We start from the raw sequence: 17,787 nt of genomic DNA, 5'->3' as shown, positions 1-17,787 counted from the left end.
GCTAGTCCGAACATACACGCGAGTCTACTCAAGAGAGAAGATCGATAAGTTTCCACTTAACCGTATGAGCCCGTTCACTCTCTCTCTCTCTCTCTCTCTCTCTCTCTCTCTCTCTCTCTCTCTTTCTCTCTTTCTCTCTCTCTTTCTCTCTTTCTCTGCTAATAGTGACTCCCTCTTCGCGTTTACTCGCCTATAAATATATCGGCGCGTGGCTATACCAAATCGCTCGTGCAACTTTATATGCAACTTACTCGCTCGTATTTCAACTTCCACTTGTTACGCTGATAACAAGTCGTGCTAACAAAAGTTCATATATATCTACTCTCTCTCTCTTTCTCTCTATCGTTCTCTCTCTTCCTCGGAAACTGCCTAATCTATGGAACCCGAACGATCGATAGCCGAGAGTACGTTGACCTTTAGCAAATCCACCATTAAAGAGCGATCGAGTGAAAATAGTTTGTCATAAAATCAAATTCAGCCACGTTCTATATACGCGTCATTACCAAAATAGAACTTGGTATATCATTCGAGAAGAGTGTACGGTATTATTTTACGAGTAATATCGAGCGATATTAAATCTTGTAATAAATCAAGAGAGGACGAGAGAGAGAGAGAGAAAGAGAGAAAGAGGAAGAAAGAGAAAGACGCAACGTATTAAATTTTCGAAAAATTCTCGAGAATTATACGGTAAAGGATTATTCCACTTCCTTTTCTTGATCAATCAAAATCAACAGTCAAAATCGATTTATCCTTCATTATCCTTTTTGCAATATATAATTACTTTACTTCTTAATAAAGAATATCCAATTAGTACAAGTTAACTATCGAGAAAAATAAAAATGAAGGAAACTGTAGTTTCGACCTTGTTTCTTTCTTTCTTTCTTTCTTTTTCTTTTTTTTTTTTTTTTTCTTTTCTTTCGAGGTGGTCGGTCCCTACGATCGTTACAACTCTTCGAGTTGGAAGTAAAGAGAAAGAAAAGTTAAGACAGTCCTTCTGTCGGCAGGTGCACTCAAGTACGTAGTTACCTGGCCGTCGACTTTTAGATCGATACTCGAAGCATGTCTCGGTCGACACGCGGCTATACGCGAGAGAGAACGACGCATGGAGCGTAAGAAGTATATAATTTTCTCTAAACACCCGTCGAACCTGGCGGTTGGACATCAAACGTCTCACCCTATATATGGTGACCGATTCGATGCGATGCTCGACGAAATGAATTTAGTTCTTCTGAAGCGAATACCGGGGAAATTCCTTTTACGCTTGGCCGATTATTTCCAAGGGGTGATATCGATGAACGTTGTTAAATCGTCTGTAAAGTCAACTTTAACGTTGCCGTCTTACAATTGAAGAAAGAAAAGAAAAGTCAATGTGATCAATAAGTATATGAGACGTAGTCATTTTCAAACCATAGATATTCGTAGATAAATCATCCATCGAAGAAATGTCAAGCTTTTCGTCCAATGAATTTTCTCCTATTAAAATAATAATCCCTTTTACGATTTATCTTAATAATTCAATTTTCAATTAATTGAATCTGATCGTTCAAAAAAAAAAAATAAATAAATAAATCATAGATAATACAAATCGAACTAAATAATAAATAATTGAACATTGAGATCATGGAAATATACTTTCCGCAGTAAGATAAAAATGGAGGTATAATGCAAGACAGATGAAATGTGAAACTTGCCTGAATGGAGAGTATATATGTATTCTATATATTATATATATATAAATATATATATGTACATACACATACACGTACAAACATCTAACCTATCATAGAGACCTGTACGAAGAAAAAGTCGTCTCGATTTTATATCAACGCTTTTCCTTTGTTTCTTTCACGATGAAAAGTCGAGGGGATTTATAAGAGTAGTCGTAAAAAATTTGGCTGTTTGGCGTCTTTCTTCAACAAGCGTATTAATCTTCGTTCTACTCTTTACGATCAACTTTTACGAGAACGACAGCAAGAGAGAAAGAGAGAGAGAGAGAGAGAGTTGCCAAGAACATCTTGGTATCCTCTTGATTGTTACATATCTCGATGTGTCAAGGTCTAACGAAATCACCCATAATTCTGGCACTTTCGTTGCTATTTACTTTCTACTTTTCTTCTTTTCTTTTTTCCTTTCTCTCTTTTTTTTTTAATCCAGGATGCGTCTTTTCTCTCTGGAAAAAGAACTTCATGAAAATTTCGCGAGACTGAGCCAAAGAAGAGAGAACGTGTCCTCGCGTTAAAACCGAACGACGTAATCTCGAAGTTTATGATCAACGAAGTTCCAACGAAGTATCTCTGCTCTCGTTTCTTCGTTTTGAGACGTGTGTGAGAAGTACTTACGTGTGCGCTCGCGTACAAGTGACATCGAACATCTACTTACTTACTTACTTACTTACTTACTTACTTACTTACTTACTTACTTACTTACTTACTTACGGTATAGTCAAGATTTAACGTACGAAGAAGATTCTCGCACGAACGGACGAGTTTCCTTTATTTTCTTCGTTTTCTTATATTTTTCTTCGTTCTCTACAATTTTCACCGTCTTTATAGCCAAAGAGTATACAGTAGCAATCGAGGATTAAGAAAAAGAGTAGCCGGACACACGTGCTTGCACGCAGTCGTCCTTCGTGAAAAATAATCGATTCCCTTTTAACGGTCAATGCCGTCTGTTTGCTTCACCAGCTGCAGCTGCTCTCTCTCTCTCTCTCTTTCCTTTCCCTTCTCTTTCTTTCTCTTTCTCCTTCTCTTTCTCTGTCCTTCTCTCTCTTTCCTTTTCCTTTTCCTTCTCTCTCTCTCTCTCTCTCTCTCTCTTATCTTTCCTTTTCCTTCTCTATCTTTCTCTCTCCTTCCTTTTCTTTCTTTCTTTTTCTTCTTCTCTTTCTCTGTCTTTCTATCTCTCTCGTATCTCTCATTCTTTCTCTTTCTCTTTTTCTCTCTCTTTCCTTCCTTCTTTCTCTTTCCTTCTCTTTTTGTCTCTCTCTCTCTCTCTCTCTCTCTCTCTCCCTCTTCTCTTCCTTTCTTTTTCTCCTCTCTCTCTCTCTCTCTCTCTTTCTCTCACCCCTTTTTCTTTTCCTCTTCCACTCTTCCTCTCTCTCTCTTTCTTTCTCGTATTTCGTGTCTCCGAAGTATTTCTATCCGCAGCTATTTATTCTTCATCTCGTTAGCCATTAAATGCGACGGAACGTGTCAATGGTTTCGTCCGGTAAAAGAAGAAAATAGTCGCTTTATAAATCGAAAGAAAGATCGAAGAATATACAAAAATTTTTAGAGATCCTTCGTTATTTCTCTTTTCCCCATTTTTTTCTTCTTTTATCTTCGTTCCCCTTTCTTTCCATTATTTTTTCGAAACTCGATATCGTATCACGTGTACTCGTCGAATCGAACTTCGAGGTCATCTATTTTTCATATTCAATAAAAATTTTTTATATTATTCATACGTCGTGTAATCATGATATATTTCTCTCGTGCGTCGACATAAATATTTGCAATATATTTATTATTAATTACAATATATCCAAGTTGCGTCTTCTCTTTTCTCCATTTTTATATACCTTTTATTTCGAAAGAAAGAAAATCTCGTCGAAAAAGTTACAACGACGTTCTTTGATACTTGTTTTCAAAAAGATCACGTCATCCTTCCTTATTTACGGAAACTTTCGATCGATAATGTTCGAGGATTAATCAAGGAGCCAAAGACCGTCCGAAGGAATTTCGAGGGAAAAGTTTCCCTTCGATGAAAGTGTCACGAAACACCGTACATAACGGATCTTAAGATGGAGTTCACGTTGTCCTGGCTCACGGTGAAGTGATCTTTTTACTTAGCACGTAATCCCAGGTAACGCGTTCTTGCTTGAGCTCGAAGGGCATAAAGGGTGGAAAGTAGGAAGGAAGAAGGGTCGTGAACTCTTTTTACCCGGTAACCTGGTGAAGTCGTAGGTAATCTCGTGGCACTGTGAGTTGGCTATGGTGAAAATCGATAATCGGCTCCACTACGTTGACGTTTTCAACTACGTTACATGCCGTCCGTTGTCACGCTTCTCCGCGCCATAGTGCAGCACAGTGTGTGCACACACGCGCGAACTTGCAAGTGCAAATATACTGTTAGATAATCAGACGGTAGGAGATATATACGTATGCATACATAGATATATAGTTATATAGATATGCGCATACCGAGATAGGTACGGTACGTATGTACGTACATACATACATACATACATAGCTATATGTATTTAGAGTGTTCCAGTTATTTCAGGTGTACCGTGAGAATCGCGTGTAACGTGCCGGCACGTGCGATGCCGTGCGAACGTTTCGTAACCGTGCAATTTTGTAAAATGGTAACGTCCTTCTCGATCGATCCTCGAATATCGTACACGTCCATCCTTCCAATGAGATACACTGACATCTCGATTAATGATTTTATGATAATTTATGCGGTCGTTCTCGTTGGTCAAATAATCCTTGGATTTGAATATCGGTTTTATTTCCATCGGTGATATTTTTCATAAGTCAACAAGTTTCGAATAAACTTTGCTTCGCGTAGTATCCAGATTGAAATGGAATATAATAAACGAGAATGCCTGATATTTCGATGTAGAATTTTACGAAAGTCCATCGAGCTTTCTCAGTTAACGTTGACGTTATTTTACAAAGCTCTTATTCGTGCGTGTCAAAGTACCGTAACATCGTAGCGTCATGGTATTACCTTGTATATCAATGCACACGCATATACACGCTTTTCGTATCGCGACATAAGCAGTGGTAATACTCGATGCATGAAATCGTGCATCCACCAGCTTATCTCCAGAGACTATATCGTATGTCATTATCGAACGAACGAACGATCGATAAGATTATCTAGTTAAGCTAAAAGTAGGTATGTGGGTTAATGCGACCTTCTTTAAAACTTATCACGTGACATAATATCGGATAAAACATCCTTTCCTTAAAAACAAACCTCCAATTCGATTTTTTATTCCAATTGAAATTCACGTCAGTAACGTTCTTCGATCCAACAGAAGCGAAAGATTTAAACGATTCGTTCGACTCTGTTTTATTCGTAGCACGATACGTTTTCGTACACGAGTTACTATCCAAAATGTGATCTTCTCGGATCTCTCTAGAATCTCTACAAGTTCGTAAAAACAAAAACATCCCGTATAAGAAGTAAACCCACGTAAACAAACGTGCGTATTTATCAGAGACAGTTTCCACGTAAGAACGAACTTGAAAAAACTTTTTTTCAAGGACTTCGTAACGACGACCTACTGATATAAATACGTCGATAGAACGTATGATCGTTTACGTCCATATACAAAGCGATTATCATCAACACTTTCTCCTATGTATCTATTCATTATTTAACTATTATCTAAAATTATTGTTATTTTGGAATACTCTAGTAAGGGCTTTCATATAACATCAATGAAATGCTATTATACGCTGTGTGTTATCGAAATTATGGATTTCCCATGTAGACGAACACACAGTTGCGGTAACATGGGAATTATGATGGAATTATGGGGGTTAACCTAATACACGTCGGTGGTGGCTCGGGAAGAAAATTTATAAGCGTTCGCGCAAGCGCGAGACGCGAACACGAGCGCGAGAGACGATATACGATCGGTGGCTCGCGAGTGAAGAGAAAATAAGCGTAGAGCTACTGCTATGGAGTGTATATATATATATATATATATCTATCTCTCTCTCTCATTCTGTCTTTCTCTCTCTATCTCTATGGTGGCCACAATGTTCCCCCATGGTAACCCGATAATGCATTATGGATACGTGAAATTCGAAGAGAATCTCACTCACCGCAAAGCCGGAAAATACAAAGTGTTCGGTGTTCGGTTCGGTTGAGTATCCGCGTGGAAGAGATCGTTTCACGCCTCGCCGATGTTTCTCGTTCCCACGTTAGTTCGTTCGTTATGTTAGAGAGAGAAAGATAGAGAGAGAGAGAGAGAGAGAGAGAGGGAGAGAGAGAGAGAGAGAACGAATGAGAGGGATAGTGAAAGATGGTATGTCGATCGATTCGATCCCTTATTTCTTTCGCTCTTTCGTTAAACGAGCGAGAAATTAAATTTCGTTTTTCAGGGCGAGATTAAAACGATAGTTACCCTTTTCGATAGTTACGATCGATCAAATCGAAGTTACGTAGTAGCAAACGTAACTACCTTCTTTATTACATCATTCGATAGGAAAACAGAGAATAGAACGTTTTTATATTTTCACTTGAAATTCGAGCAACTATTTATAAACATTAAGCTCGAGACGTTAACGTTTATAAATCGCAAGACTTTATCGTTCGATATATAACGTTATTGATATCGAGAAAATTCTTATAATAATCGAACGATGTAATCATTTCGATTTGTTATCGGTATTGAATTTTTGTAAATTATTAGTCTTACTTATTAATATTTTTCATATGTAGTTATCAATCTTTAGTTACCGATTAAAGTTTAGGTAATACTTATCAAGTTGTTTTATAAAAGTTAACATACGCGATAATAAATCTTATATTATATTTGAAGAGAAGGAGAAAAGAAGAACAGTTGCCGAAACCGTTCGTAAAAAGGTTTATTTTCATTTTACTTGACTGATCCTGAGAGACTTATCCGATGCACTTAAATCGTTTATACCATAGCCTCCGACGGAAGTCCGTGTTTGTAGACGCTACTGAGGACGGTTTATACTGTCCGCAATAAAACGCACCGAGTAACGTCGTCGGCAGCGATGTTTCGTAAGCGGTCGTCTCGTCAATGGCATTAGTCTCTCTTTCTCTCTCTCTCTCTCTCTCTCTCTCACACACTTTCATTCTTTCTCTCTTTCTCTGTCTCTCTTTCTTTCTCACTCTCATTCTTTTTCTCTTTTTATGATTTCCAGCCGTGTTCTGGTGCAGTAACCCAATTAGAAAATCTACTAAGTACGTCGAACGTTAAAATCCTATAAGTTTGTTTAGTTTGGGAGGACGTTTAAAGGATGAACGTTCGAATATAAACAGAATGATGAAGATAGAAAATGATGGAGAGAGAGAAAGAGAGAGAGAGAGAGAGAAGCGAAAGAAGAAGAAGAAGAAGATAGAGAGACGACGTTTAGATCGATAAAGACAAAGACAAAGACAAAGAAGAAAGATATAACGAAAGAGGTATAGAGCATCAAAGTAGTTCGGCTGAAAAGAGACAGACCTAGAGAATAATACGGTTAGTTGAGTCTACTTAGTTGGTACTTCGATATATCGTATCCATTAACGATATGCAGGATCAAACTTAATTACAATGGATCTCTGCATCAGACTGCGTTCTTCGTTCGTTGAAAGCTACATCCGTTGGTAGAGATGCATCATTCCACGTAAGGACTATGAGATGAGAAGATAAATCTGATAACTTGACGTATGTATATACGTATATACGTATAGAGAGAATGTGTATTGTGTAAAAGTCTCGAATAGAGAGAGAGAAAGAGAGAGAGAGAGAGAGAGAGAGAGAGAGAGAGAGAGAGAGACGGAATATATAGAACAAAATTATTCTTAGAGTCTCTACTAAAAGTTCAAGTCATAGATCTTTGATATTTTCTTTATGTCATTAGATTTTGTTCGCTTTAAATCCTTCTTACTTTTACTTATTTTAAATCTTCATTCCTATAATCTTAAATAATTCAAGATTATTACAAAGCGACGACTTATTAACTTCTGTCATAGTCGATTTAATTAAATCATTAATAAAACGAAGATCTTCGAAGGTTTCTTCCAGCAATACATCGATAAAAGATTCTATCCTTCTCGCGACATTGATACACGTACCTCCTTAAAGCACTTTGTCTTTACTATAAAAGAGAGTGAGAGAGTAAGACAGAGAGAGAGAGAGAAAGAAAGAAAGAAAGAGAGAGAGAGAGTGAGAAAAAAGGTCAGAGGTTATCGAGACCTACGATTTCTCATCGGTCGTCTCTCGATGAGATGCTAACGAAGCTTCTTCCCTTCTCCTTCTTTACCTTTCGTATTACATTAGTAACGTTTCGTAAGACGACAGCAGACGAGGTTAAAGGATCGATCGATCGATCGATCTAACGATCGATCGCTTTCTCTCCGCATCTCAAAGAAACCAAAACTATCAAGGACGAGGAAAATCTACTACTCTTGACAATATCGATCTCTCGACATGGACACACAAGCTCGACCTTCTTCTTCTTCTTCTTCTTCTTCTTCTTCTTCTTCTTCGGTTTCTGGACCTCGTACAAGGAATTTTTCGAGTCAAAGGTTAAAGGCGGAGAACATCGATCAAAGTTTTCGCACGATTTACTCCAAAGACGCGCAATAACGGACCAAAACGGTCCATCAACTTTTTCCATATCCATTTCGGTCTCTCCAGACGAAAACCGGTTTCTTCATCTTTTTGTTTCTATTTTTTTTTTTTATCTTTATTTTCCTCAACTTCTGTTCAACGTACTCCGATGAAACATCTTTGGCTTGGGTGACGATTTCCGATCACCCGACTTGGGATCGATTATTCTTCTCTGTTTCTTTTCTTAGATATTCCAATGGAAAAAATGTGAAGAAATCGATAGTAACAAATTAAAGGAAGCAATAACGAGGATAGGTCAATAAGTCATATTAAATGTGTAATCTTTCTTGAATATTTCTATAGTGTTCTAAGTATACAATATATATATATTTGGATCATTTATTTTGAAAGTGGTGCAAATTCATTTTTTATTGTTTCGAGAAAATTAAAGATTGATATATTAGTCGATTTAAAAATAGAAATTAATTGTGTCAAAGTCTGACAATGTTTCTATTAAGTTAGTAGTTCAATATCAATAATTCGATTATATCAATTTCTTTTAGGCGAACTTAACTAAAATAATATATATTTACCAATTGTAATTGGACTTACAACAGTTTCATAATCAATCGCTACGCAATTTCTTTTATTTTAAATCGAACAAAGCATTTGCATTTTTTAAGATATTAGATATCAACTTGAAGATACTACATTTCAAATATAAATATGAACTTTTGAAACTTTTGAAAAATATTAAATATCAAATATTAAATATTTGAAAAGTTATAAATAAAAAGTTTACACTAAATTAATCACAAATTATGTGATATCTTATTTTTAAAAAAACGTGAATACACTACTTTCAAAATAAACGATCCATATCTATATATATATATATATATATATATATATATATATGTATACACATATACACGTACAAAGACTAATAAATACATAGACGTTCGATGTCCCGGAAGTTTCACATTTCTTCTATGTTTGGCCAAGTGCGCGCGACGTAGTCTTCTAAGATTGTTTTGCCATCTTCAAAAGAAAGAAAGAAAGAAAGAAAGAAAGAAAGAAAGAAAGAAACTCGAAGAGTCCTAATGCATTTCACGGAGACACGATCCTCCACCCTCGTAAATTGACACCATTTCACACCAACCTTTTTTCCTCTCCTCTCTCTCTCTCTCTCTTTCTCTGTCTCTATCTGTTTGTCTCTCTCTTCTTACTTATTTTTGTTTTAACAGCTTGCAATGATACCGACCAATTTTTCTCCCCGGTTGAATTTAAAAAAAGAAAAAAGGAAAAAATTAGTTTCAAAATCATCACTCGTTCTACACGATCCTTTTTACACGAGATTCTCTACGTTAATTAGATTAGAAAAGGACAAAGAGAAAATAGGAGAAAATTTTCACGGACGGATCTTCCTCTCTCCACATCTTTCTTCCATCGTCGTTCGTTGTCTCTTCCGTATACGACGGCGCTCGTCGTTATCCATGTTATCGAACGTTGTATAATATAACGAGACCCTAACTCGATTACTTCTCTCTTTAGGACAAACAGTTTAAGTTTCGATCCGCTATTACCCATGCGATAACGAGAACATTAACTCGAAAACGAAATTGCAGGAGAAGCATCGCGTTAGTATCCTTCGCGGCAGGGAGATAATAAACGTCTCGCAAAAAAAAAAAAAAAGAAAAAAAGAAAAAAAAGAGAGAGAGAGAGAGAGAGAGAGAGAGAGAGAGAAAAGAAAAAAGAAAGAAAAAAATTAAGAAAAAAAAGAGCCGCCATGCTTGTAAGAGAAAATAATTTTTAAAGATTTTGTTCTCTTTTCTTTTCGCTGTCTCTTTTGGCTGAGACTTTGAAAATGGACTCTACAATGAAGAACGATATACATAAAGAAAAAGAGAGAAAGATAAAGGCTTATTAAAGTTTGTTCAACTTTTTCTTACAGGGAAGGGACGGCTTTACCCGGCCTACAGTCTGAGTGGCAGCGAGGGTGAGGATAATTCCCCTAGTCTGCGTGGTCGCGGCTCGGCCTATCCTCAAAATAATCATCAGACCACCCAGTCACATCTCAATCACTATAACGCTAGTCAGCACAAGCAACGTGCTTACCAACAGCAACAACAGCAACAACAGCAGCAACAACAACAACAACAGCAGCAACAGCAACAACAGCAGCAACATCCCCTCTATCATATGCCCGGTAGTGGTGCCGGACTCAGTGATACACCGACATCGGGTAACGCTTCCGACGAAACTCTCACCGACAGCGATCTGATCACCGTTGCTCGTGACTCCGCCCTGCTCGTTCATAACGGTGAGTAAAACGCGCCAGCATATTTCCCAAAACGATATGGAATGGTATATAATACGAACGATATAACACGATACTCGATGCTTGTCAATCATCGAATCGTTTAAACGAACTGATTTTTCTTTTCTTGTTTTTTATTTGTACAAAGCTTTTTCCCATTTCTAACGCAGAAAATATCTGTTAAATCCTACTGAAACGTTCGTTATTTGTATTATTATTATCGCATTGTCCATTTTGTTCTCGAATATCATTTACATTGGTTTATCTTCTTTATTTAATAGTTTACTATGTACGATACGTTGTAGATGTTCCTTTTCAAATGCGTCATCGTATACTATCTCATTTTTCTTATAAATTACATGAATTATACACAGGGTCACCCTACTCCTTCTTTGTCTAGGAATTTGTCATTGAAAGCCAAAAGGTTTCCATTAAGTTTATTGCTCTTTCAGAAAACTAAACTACCTCGATATTTTTCCCGAGCTTATTCGCTAATACGTACACACACACATATATATATATATGTATATATGAGTTATATTGTACTTGTTTTGCTTTTTTCAAGTTATTTAGAACGATCTAAAAGCTCGATAAAATTCGTATCGATCTATTAGTCGGTTTAAGATCATAATTTAAACAATCGAAAGACATAGTTCATTCAGATATTTCTATAGATAAATCTATCACTTTTCGAAACTGACTCTTATCTATTTGTATGTGTGTGTTCTCTTTTATCAAGAAAAACAAAAAACCATTGGAATTGATGAAGATCTGATTTCTGGTTAATTAGTACCGAAATTAAAGAGTTTTCACGTTCAATTTTTCCGATGGCTTCTTATTTAATATACCGTACAATCGATTCTCTCTCGTTCAAAAATATCTTCTCCAGCATCGAGCTAAAAATCATATTAATGACGAATGATCGATTATTTTAAGAGAATACATTAATACCCCTCTAATTATATCAGCCAATTTTACGATTAATTCGAACATCGATATCATCTTTTTCTAATTAACCAATTTCTTTCTTTGTACGTTAAATCACGTTAAATTAATTAACAACAATCTTTACGTCCCTTTCCTCTTCCTTCAAATTTTGTTGTGATCTATCACTCGAGATATAAAGTAAACGTACATAGACAGATAGATAGACAGATAGATAGATAGATACATAGATAGATAGATAGATAGATAGATAGATAGAGAATAAACGAAGTAGACGAAACATGATATCGAAGTATAAAAGAAAAAAGCGATTTTTCCGTCAATAATTCTCAAAGTTCAAGTAGGTTGACCGCGACAGAGTCAGTCATTCGCAATAACGCGAAATCGTGTCTCTACATTACTCAAACATGATAGATGGGCCACACTGCGATGAGGTGTGAGGCCACACACGGGGGTTTGCCTACGATGGGAGGAAGGGATGTGTATATGGATGTGGAGAAGGGAAGGAAGCAGAAGGGGTGGGTTATCGGCACGCTGGCTTGTCAGAAATGACGTATCGCTTTCGAGCTAGGTATATATGTACATAGGCCGCTTGCGTAGCTTTGCCTCTGTGCTTCTACTATGTTCTAGACTATCCTCTACCACCTTCCTTGGACACACCGCACCTGGAAACCTTCCTAGTTTCCGACAAGTCACCCGAACACTTGCGTGTGAAAGGCATATATCATGGAACGTTGGTTCCTCCTATGAGATCGCTAAATTAAGAGTCATACGTTTGATGCTTTCAGCAATACTATCTCCTATATGTTGATTTGAAATCCTAAACTCATCAAACGTAACTCGTGGAGAGGATGTATTTATTTTGTGGTTATAACCACACGTATACAAAGACGAATACACGCGTGGATGTAGTAACGAAGTTACTTTTAAAATAAATATTATTTACGCGATAAACGTATTTCATATGATATCGATGTTAACTAAAACATGTTTGTCTATCCTTCTTCTTACTTTTTCCTCTTCCTTTTTACGAAATAGATATTTTCTTTTCAAATTATTTCGCATTTATTTAAATATATTTCTGTTCTTAAAATCGAGACGAAAGTCGAGTGAAAAATCTGTGGCTCTTAATGTCCCGTAACAAAACGATTTTATTTCCCCGAACGAGGAAACACTTTAAGTTGCTTTATCGCAGAACACGTCGTCCATTATCAAGAATTTTATAAATATGAAAGAAGCGAAGATCCGTACGGTATTACTGTTGTCGGTGACTAAACGAAAAATAAAAGCAGAGTGATTCTTCCGAAGTAAGATAAGCTTCTACTCAGCTCGTGTAGCTTTTTCATGGACCGTAAGGGATGCTTGGAAAAGTTCATAATCGCTATCATCATCGCGTGGTAGTATCCACCCTATCCACCTAACGCATTAGTGGCTCAGCTGAATCAGAATGACTATTCAAGAATTGCCGAACGCCGGAGAGAACGAAAAAGAAAATAACTATGGAAAATAATCCAGAACGAATTTCAATCTCGAGCATGACGACAACATTGAGAGATGACGTTCGTTCTATCGTTCGTTCTATCATTCGTTCGTACGTTCTCTAAAAGCTCGACGATGTCCTTATTTCTTATATATACAACGTCATCCATCATCGTACGCGCCTAGATTCTGCTTCCTATTCTTCCACGAGCAAATAATTCTAACCTCACCCCTTGGCACCCCCTCGTGTGTCACGGACGACACATCCTGAACGCATAATACTCGAGGTCGATTCAAGCTCATCTCCACTCCCCTCTCTCTCAATCTCTGTCTCTGCTTCCCTCTCTCCTTCTCTCTCTCTCTCTCTCTCTCTCTCTCTCACTCACTCACTCATTCACTCTCTCCCTCGTTGTACGCATAAACGCGCAATTACGTGCTATACGGATTAGCATGACAGTGGGAATCATCGTGTCATCCGGAGGGCACATTAGGCGATTGCATTAACGCTGCGCGCAGCCTGCGCTTCCGTGGATTAATATCAGCGTCTTCGATCATACCGACAGCATTCGGACGTTGTTTCCCTCGAAGACGAAATACTACTACTATTCTTCCAACGAGACGTCGACTTACATACTATTAATATTGATATACGACTTATCAAGGCTAAAGATCGATCTGTTTATTTATCAGATAAATAAAACGAAATAGAAACAAAGCAAGTTGATCGTTCACCTCGATCGTTATTTACGTTACATACGACCGTATGAATTGGAGATATGTTTGTTGATTATCAGACGCATTTACTATCCTTCTCTGGTAAGCGTGACGAATTTTAGAGTCAGTAGGGTTCGTTAAATGAACCGGAAATAATCCTACTGGGTATTCATTCGATGCTCCTAGAAAGCCTCTTTTCGTTGGCTCGGTCATAGTTACGGTTAGGGAATGAATTCACCGCGAAATTCTCCTTGCTAGGTATAATATAACGTCGTTGAACGATCCTCGAAGCTGACGGAACCCTCTCAATCAAGCCAACATCAACTGAGAAATCATACGAGCTTTATCACGGACAAGAAAGATCTCTTTCTCTCTCTCTCTCTCTCTCTCTCGTTCTCTTTCATTCTTTTTCTTCCTCTTTTACTATCTCTCCCTCACTTTCTCTCTTTCTCCCTCTCACTGATTCTCTCCGTTCTTTTTACGAGTTATCTCGTCGTGGATAATTAATCTCACTCCCTGTATATTGCTTTCTTCTTACGGAACATTAGTTTCATGTGTATATCTCTCTCGTGAGTCTTCTCCTTCTTCTTTCTAATCTTTCCACCTTCATATCTCGGAACGTCTTCCTGAGAATAATCTCTCCATGTCACTCGATCGATCGATCGTTTCTTGTAAATCTCGAGCGTAATTTCCACAGAGAGAAAGAGAGAGAGAGAGATTTAGAGATAGATAGATAGATAGATAGATAGATAGAAGGTACGAAAGCGAAATATTCTACGTGCTGTACATGAAAGAGAGAGAGTAAAGATATACGAGAAAAATCGATAAACCCTCGGTTACATCGTCTACATCATCCTCGCGTCATCGTCGTCGCCTAGTCTGATCTTCTCTCCGGCCTCTCCTATGCGTTCCGTTTCGCGCCCAATTTGCGGCCCATCATCGCTACGGAAGAAGCAATTTCTAACTTAAATGAAACTCCCTCTCGTTCGTTCCTACCTTCGTTCGTTCATTCGCACCACCCTCTCTCGCGAGTACGAGGATCGACAGGATAAGAGAGAAAGAGAGAGACAGAGAGAAAGTGTGAGAATGAGGGAGAAAGAGAAAGAGAGAGAGAGAGAGAGAGAGAGAGAGAGAGAGAGAGAGAGAAGTAGATAGAGGTGCCAGGAAAGAGAAGGCACGCTTCTCACAATTCTGTCGAGACAGCCTCAGGCAAGGTAGCGGACTGCCTCGAAACCGTCAAGCACGCAACGTGTTCACGTTTCATGAGTTTACAATACCTACTAGAACTTTGCTTCAAAGGAAACGACGACTTTTTAATGACGCGTCGTCCTTTGTCGAAAAGTAAGAACACATTAAGTTCCTAAAAAGAAATTTTCATGATTTATTTCCTTCGAAAGATGTTTCCGATATCAACGTATATCCTTTATCGATTATCGAGTGATAAACGTTGCATCTATAAATTTCAATTAATCTTAATTATTATTAATAATAATAATAATAATAATAATAATAATAATAATAATAAAAATGATTATAACGATGACGATGATGATGGTAATAATAGAATGAATTAAATTGTAGAATCTATCCGATGATCTTTTGAAAATCGATAGAAACGTATTAGCAAAGGTATTAATGAAAGTAACTGGTTCCACACTGTTTATCAAAAATCTTTTTGAAGGAAATGAAAGAATGGAAACGATATAATAAATGTAACAGATTTCTCTAGTTCCTTACTGATTTAGGTTAATAGCAATATGTTCTGACAATAATAAAGCCGAAGGAGAGCCGACAAAGAAGATCGTCGGCATTACTGCTTGGAAGTTTGCGAGATTGCTTGGTAACCTCTCTGTCTCTTTCTCTCTCTCTCTCTCTTTCTCTCTCTCTCTCTCTCTCTCTCTCTCTCTCTCTCTCTCTCTCTCTCTCTCTCTCTCTCTCTTTCCCGATATGGCCAAGATAGGAGCGCGGAGAACTTCGATAATCTTCTCCAGCGTGCCGGTGAACCAAGTTTGGCAATCAATGCGAAGTAACAGTTTAATTAAATACGTAACCCTTCGCCGACACAGCGCTTACTTGAAGACAGACTAATCTCACTCGCAGCATCACTGTCTCCTGAGAAGACTCTCACGGATTTGTTCTATCGAAGCTTTCGAGACAGACTCGCGAATCCTCTTCCTTCTATTTTCATTATCTTTTCTTTTTTATTTCTTTGGTTTTTTCTCTCTTCTCTCTCTCTCTCTCTCTTTCTTCTTCTTTTTCTTTCTTTTTTTTTCTTTTTTTTTCTATTCTTTCTTTTCTCTCTTTTTTTTCAGCTCTTATTTAATTTCAACAACCTTCGAGATACTACTTACTTTCTCTCGAACATCTTTGATAAATAATACCTACAGTTACAACTGCTCTCCTTCAACATTTTATCACGTTTTATTAATCTTTTTTCCTCTCATCTTCGGCCGTTTCCTACGAGGTAAACAACTTTTCAGGGACGTAAAACTCGTCGCATTAAAAAGCGTAAAATCCATCGATTTTTCCCGACAACTTTGGTTGGTATCGATAAAATATACTTCTTTCTCATTTACGCTAGGCAACAAACGTTAATGCCAACGTTTACGTATCGATTTACGACTACTTCGTTTTGTTTTTACCTTCATCACACTTTTCGATTAACACCTCCCTCTCTTTTTCTTTCTATCTCTATCTATCTATCTATCTATCTATCTATCTCTCTTTCTCTTTCTTACGAACGATCGACGCATAACAATTTAATCATTAGAACGTGTCGCAAATATAAAAGCTCTCTATCATTCATGCATATTTTGACATCATAGATACTGTGATAGATTTATATGAACGACTATTATTCAATTTATATAGTTAAATCGATGCGATAATATACGAACAACTCACTAATTGATAATCTAACCGACGATTTACGTAATTTATTGAATTAAATCATTCTGTTAAACTGTTCGAAACTAATCGGACATAAACTCTATCGAAAATGATTAATCAACCCGAGAAAATCCAAAAATTTTCATCTTCCTTTTTCTTTGTTTTCTTTTTTTTTGCTTCGTTTTTCTATTATCAAAAGTTGTAATCTAATGTTCGATCTTTTTTCGATCGATCCTTTTTCAATTTTCCTTTATCGGGTTTGATCTTATCTTTATCTCTTATCTAATATTCATGTATCTGATTCGATTCTGATCGATTCCATTCTGATTCACATCTGATCGATTACCAAAAGGCTAGAAGATATGGATCGTTTATTTTCTAAGTAGTGTAAGTTCATTTGTTGTTGTTTCGAGAAAATTAAAGATTGCATGGTATATTAATCAATTCAAAAATGTAAATTAATTATATAAAGTTTGGAAATGTTTCTATTAATTTATCAATATGTAATTTGATTATATAAATTTCTTTTAGGCGAATTTAACTAAGATAATATATATTTATGGGATGTAAATGGACTGACACTATTTTCATAATGAGTTCATTGTAAAAATCATTTAATTTCAATTATGAAAAATTAAACATCACTTCAAATATATTTCGTATTAATCTAATTTTATTTATAAATAATAACAAGTATATTTTTGAACGTTAATTATATTTCTATATTCTTAAACTTAACATAATGATCTCGCTACCTATGTCTATGAAAATTGGACTTACACCACTTTCATAATCAATCGCTATGCAATTTATTTTATCGGCCAATTTTAAATCGAACAAAGCATTGACATTTTTAAGATATTAAATATTAACAAGTTATAAATAAAAAGTTTACGCTCAATTAATAACGAATTATGCTATATCTCATTTTTTTAAAAAATGAGCTTACATCGCTTTCAAAATAAATGGTCCATATATTTCAACAATGATCTCAGACAAGTTTTTAAACGATAAGTGTTACATGGCGTGTAATACGAAAGAAGTTATGTACCAATCGCGTGCAAATTATAATGAGTATAATTCTCACGAGAAAATTAAAGGTTAGCATATTAGTCGATTCAAAAATATTAATTAATTATGTCAAGTCTGGCAATGTTTC

At 36.6% G+C, this 17,787-nt stretch overlaps 1 protein-coding gene across 10 annotated transcripts in view; it reads left to right on the top strand.

Moving 5' to 3' along the window:
* LOC127062385 (teneurin-m) overlaps positions 1-17,787 on the top strand; it is a 682,969-nt gene that overhangs the window by 328,185 nt on the left and 336,997 nt on the right. For all 10 annotated transcript variants that reach the window (XM_050990459.1, XM_050990457.1, XM_050990458.1 and 7 more), the window contains exon 3: positions 10,236-10,604. In XM_050990459.1, coding sequence (XP_050846416.1) covers positions 10,236-10,604 — 369 coding nt within the window. The remainder of the gene's footprint in view (positions 1-10,235; positions 10,605-17,787) is intronic.

This window comes from Vespula vulgaris, chromosome 3 (assembly GCF_905475345.1).
Source record: "Vespula vulgaris chromosome 3, iyVesVulg1.1, whole genome shotgun sequence".
Lineage (NCBI taxonomy): Eukaryota > Metazoa > Arthropoda > Insecta > Hymenoptera > Vespidae > Vespula > Vespula vulgaris.
The sequence above is the reverse complement of the archived record's forward strand: the minus strand, read 5'-3'. Positions and strand labels throughout refer to the sequence as shown.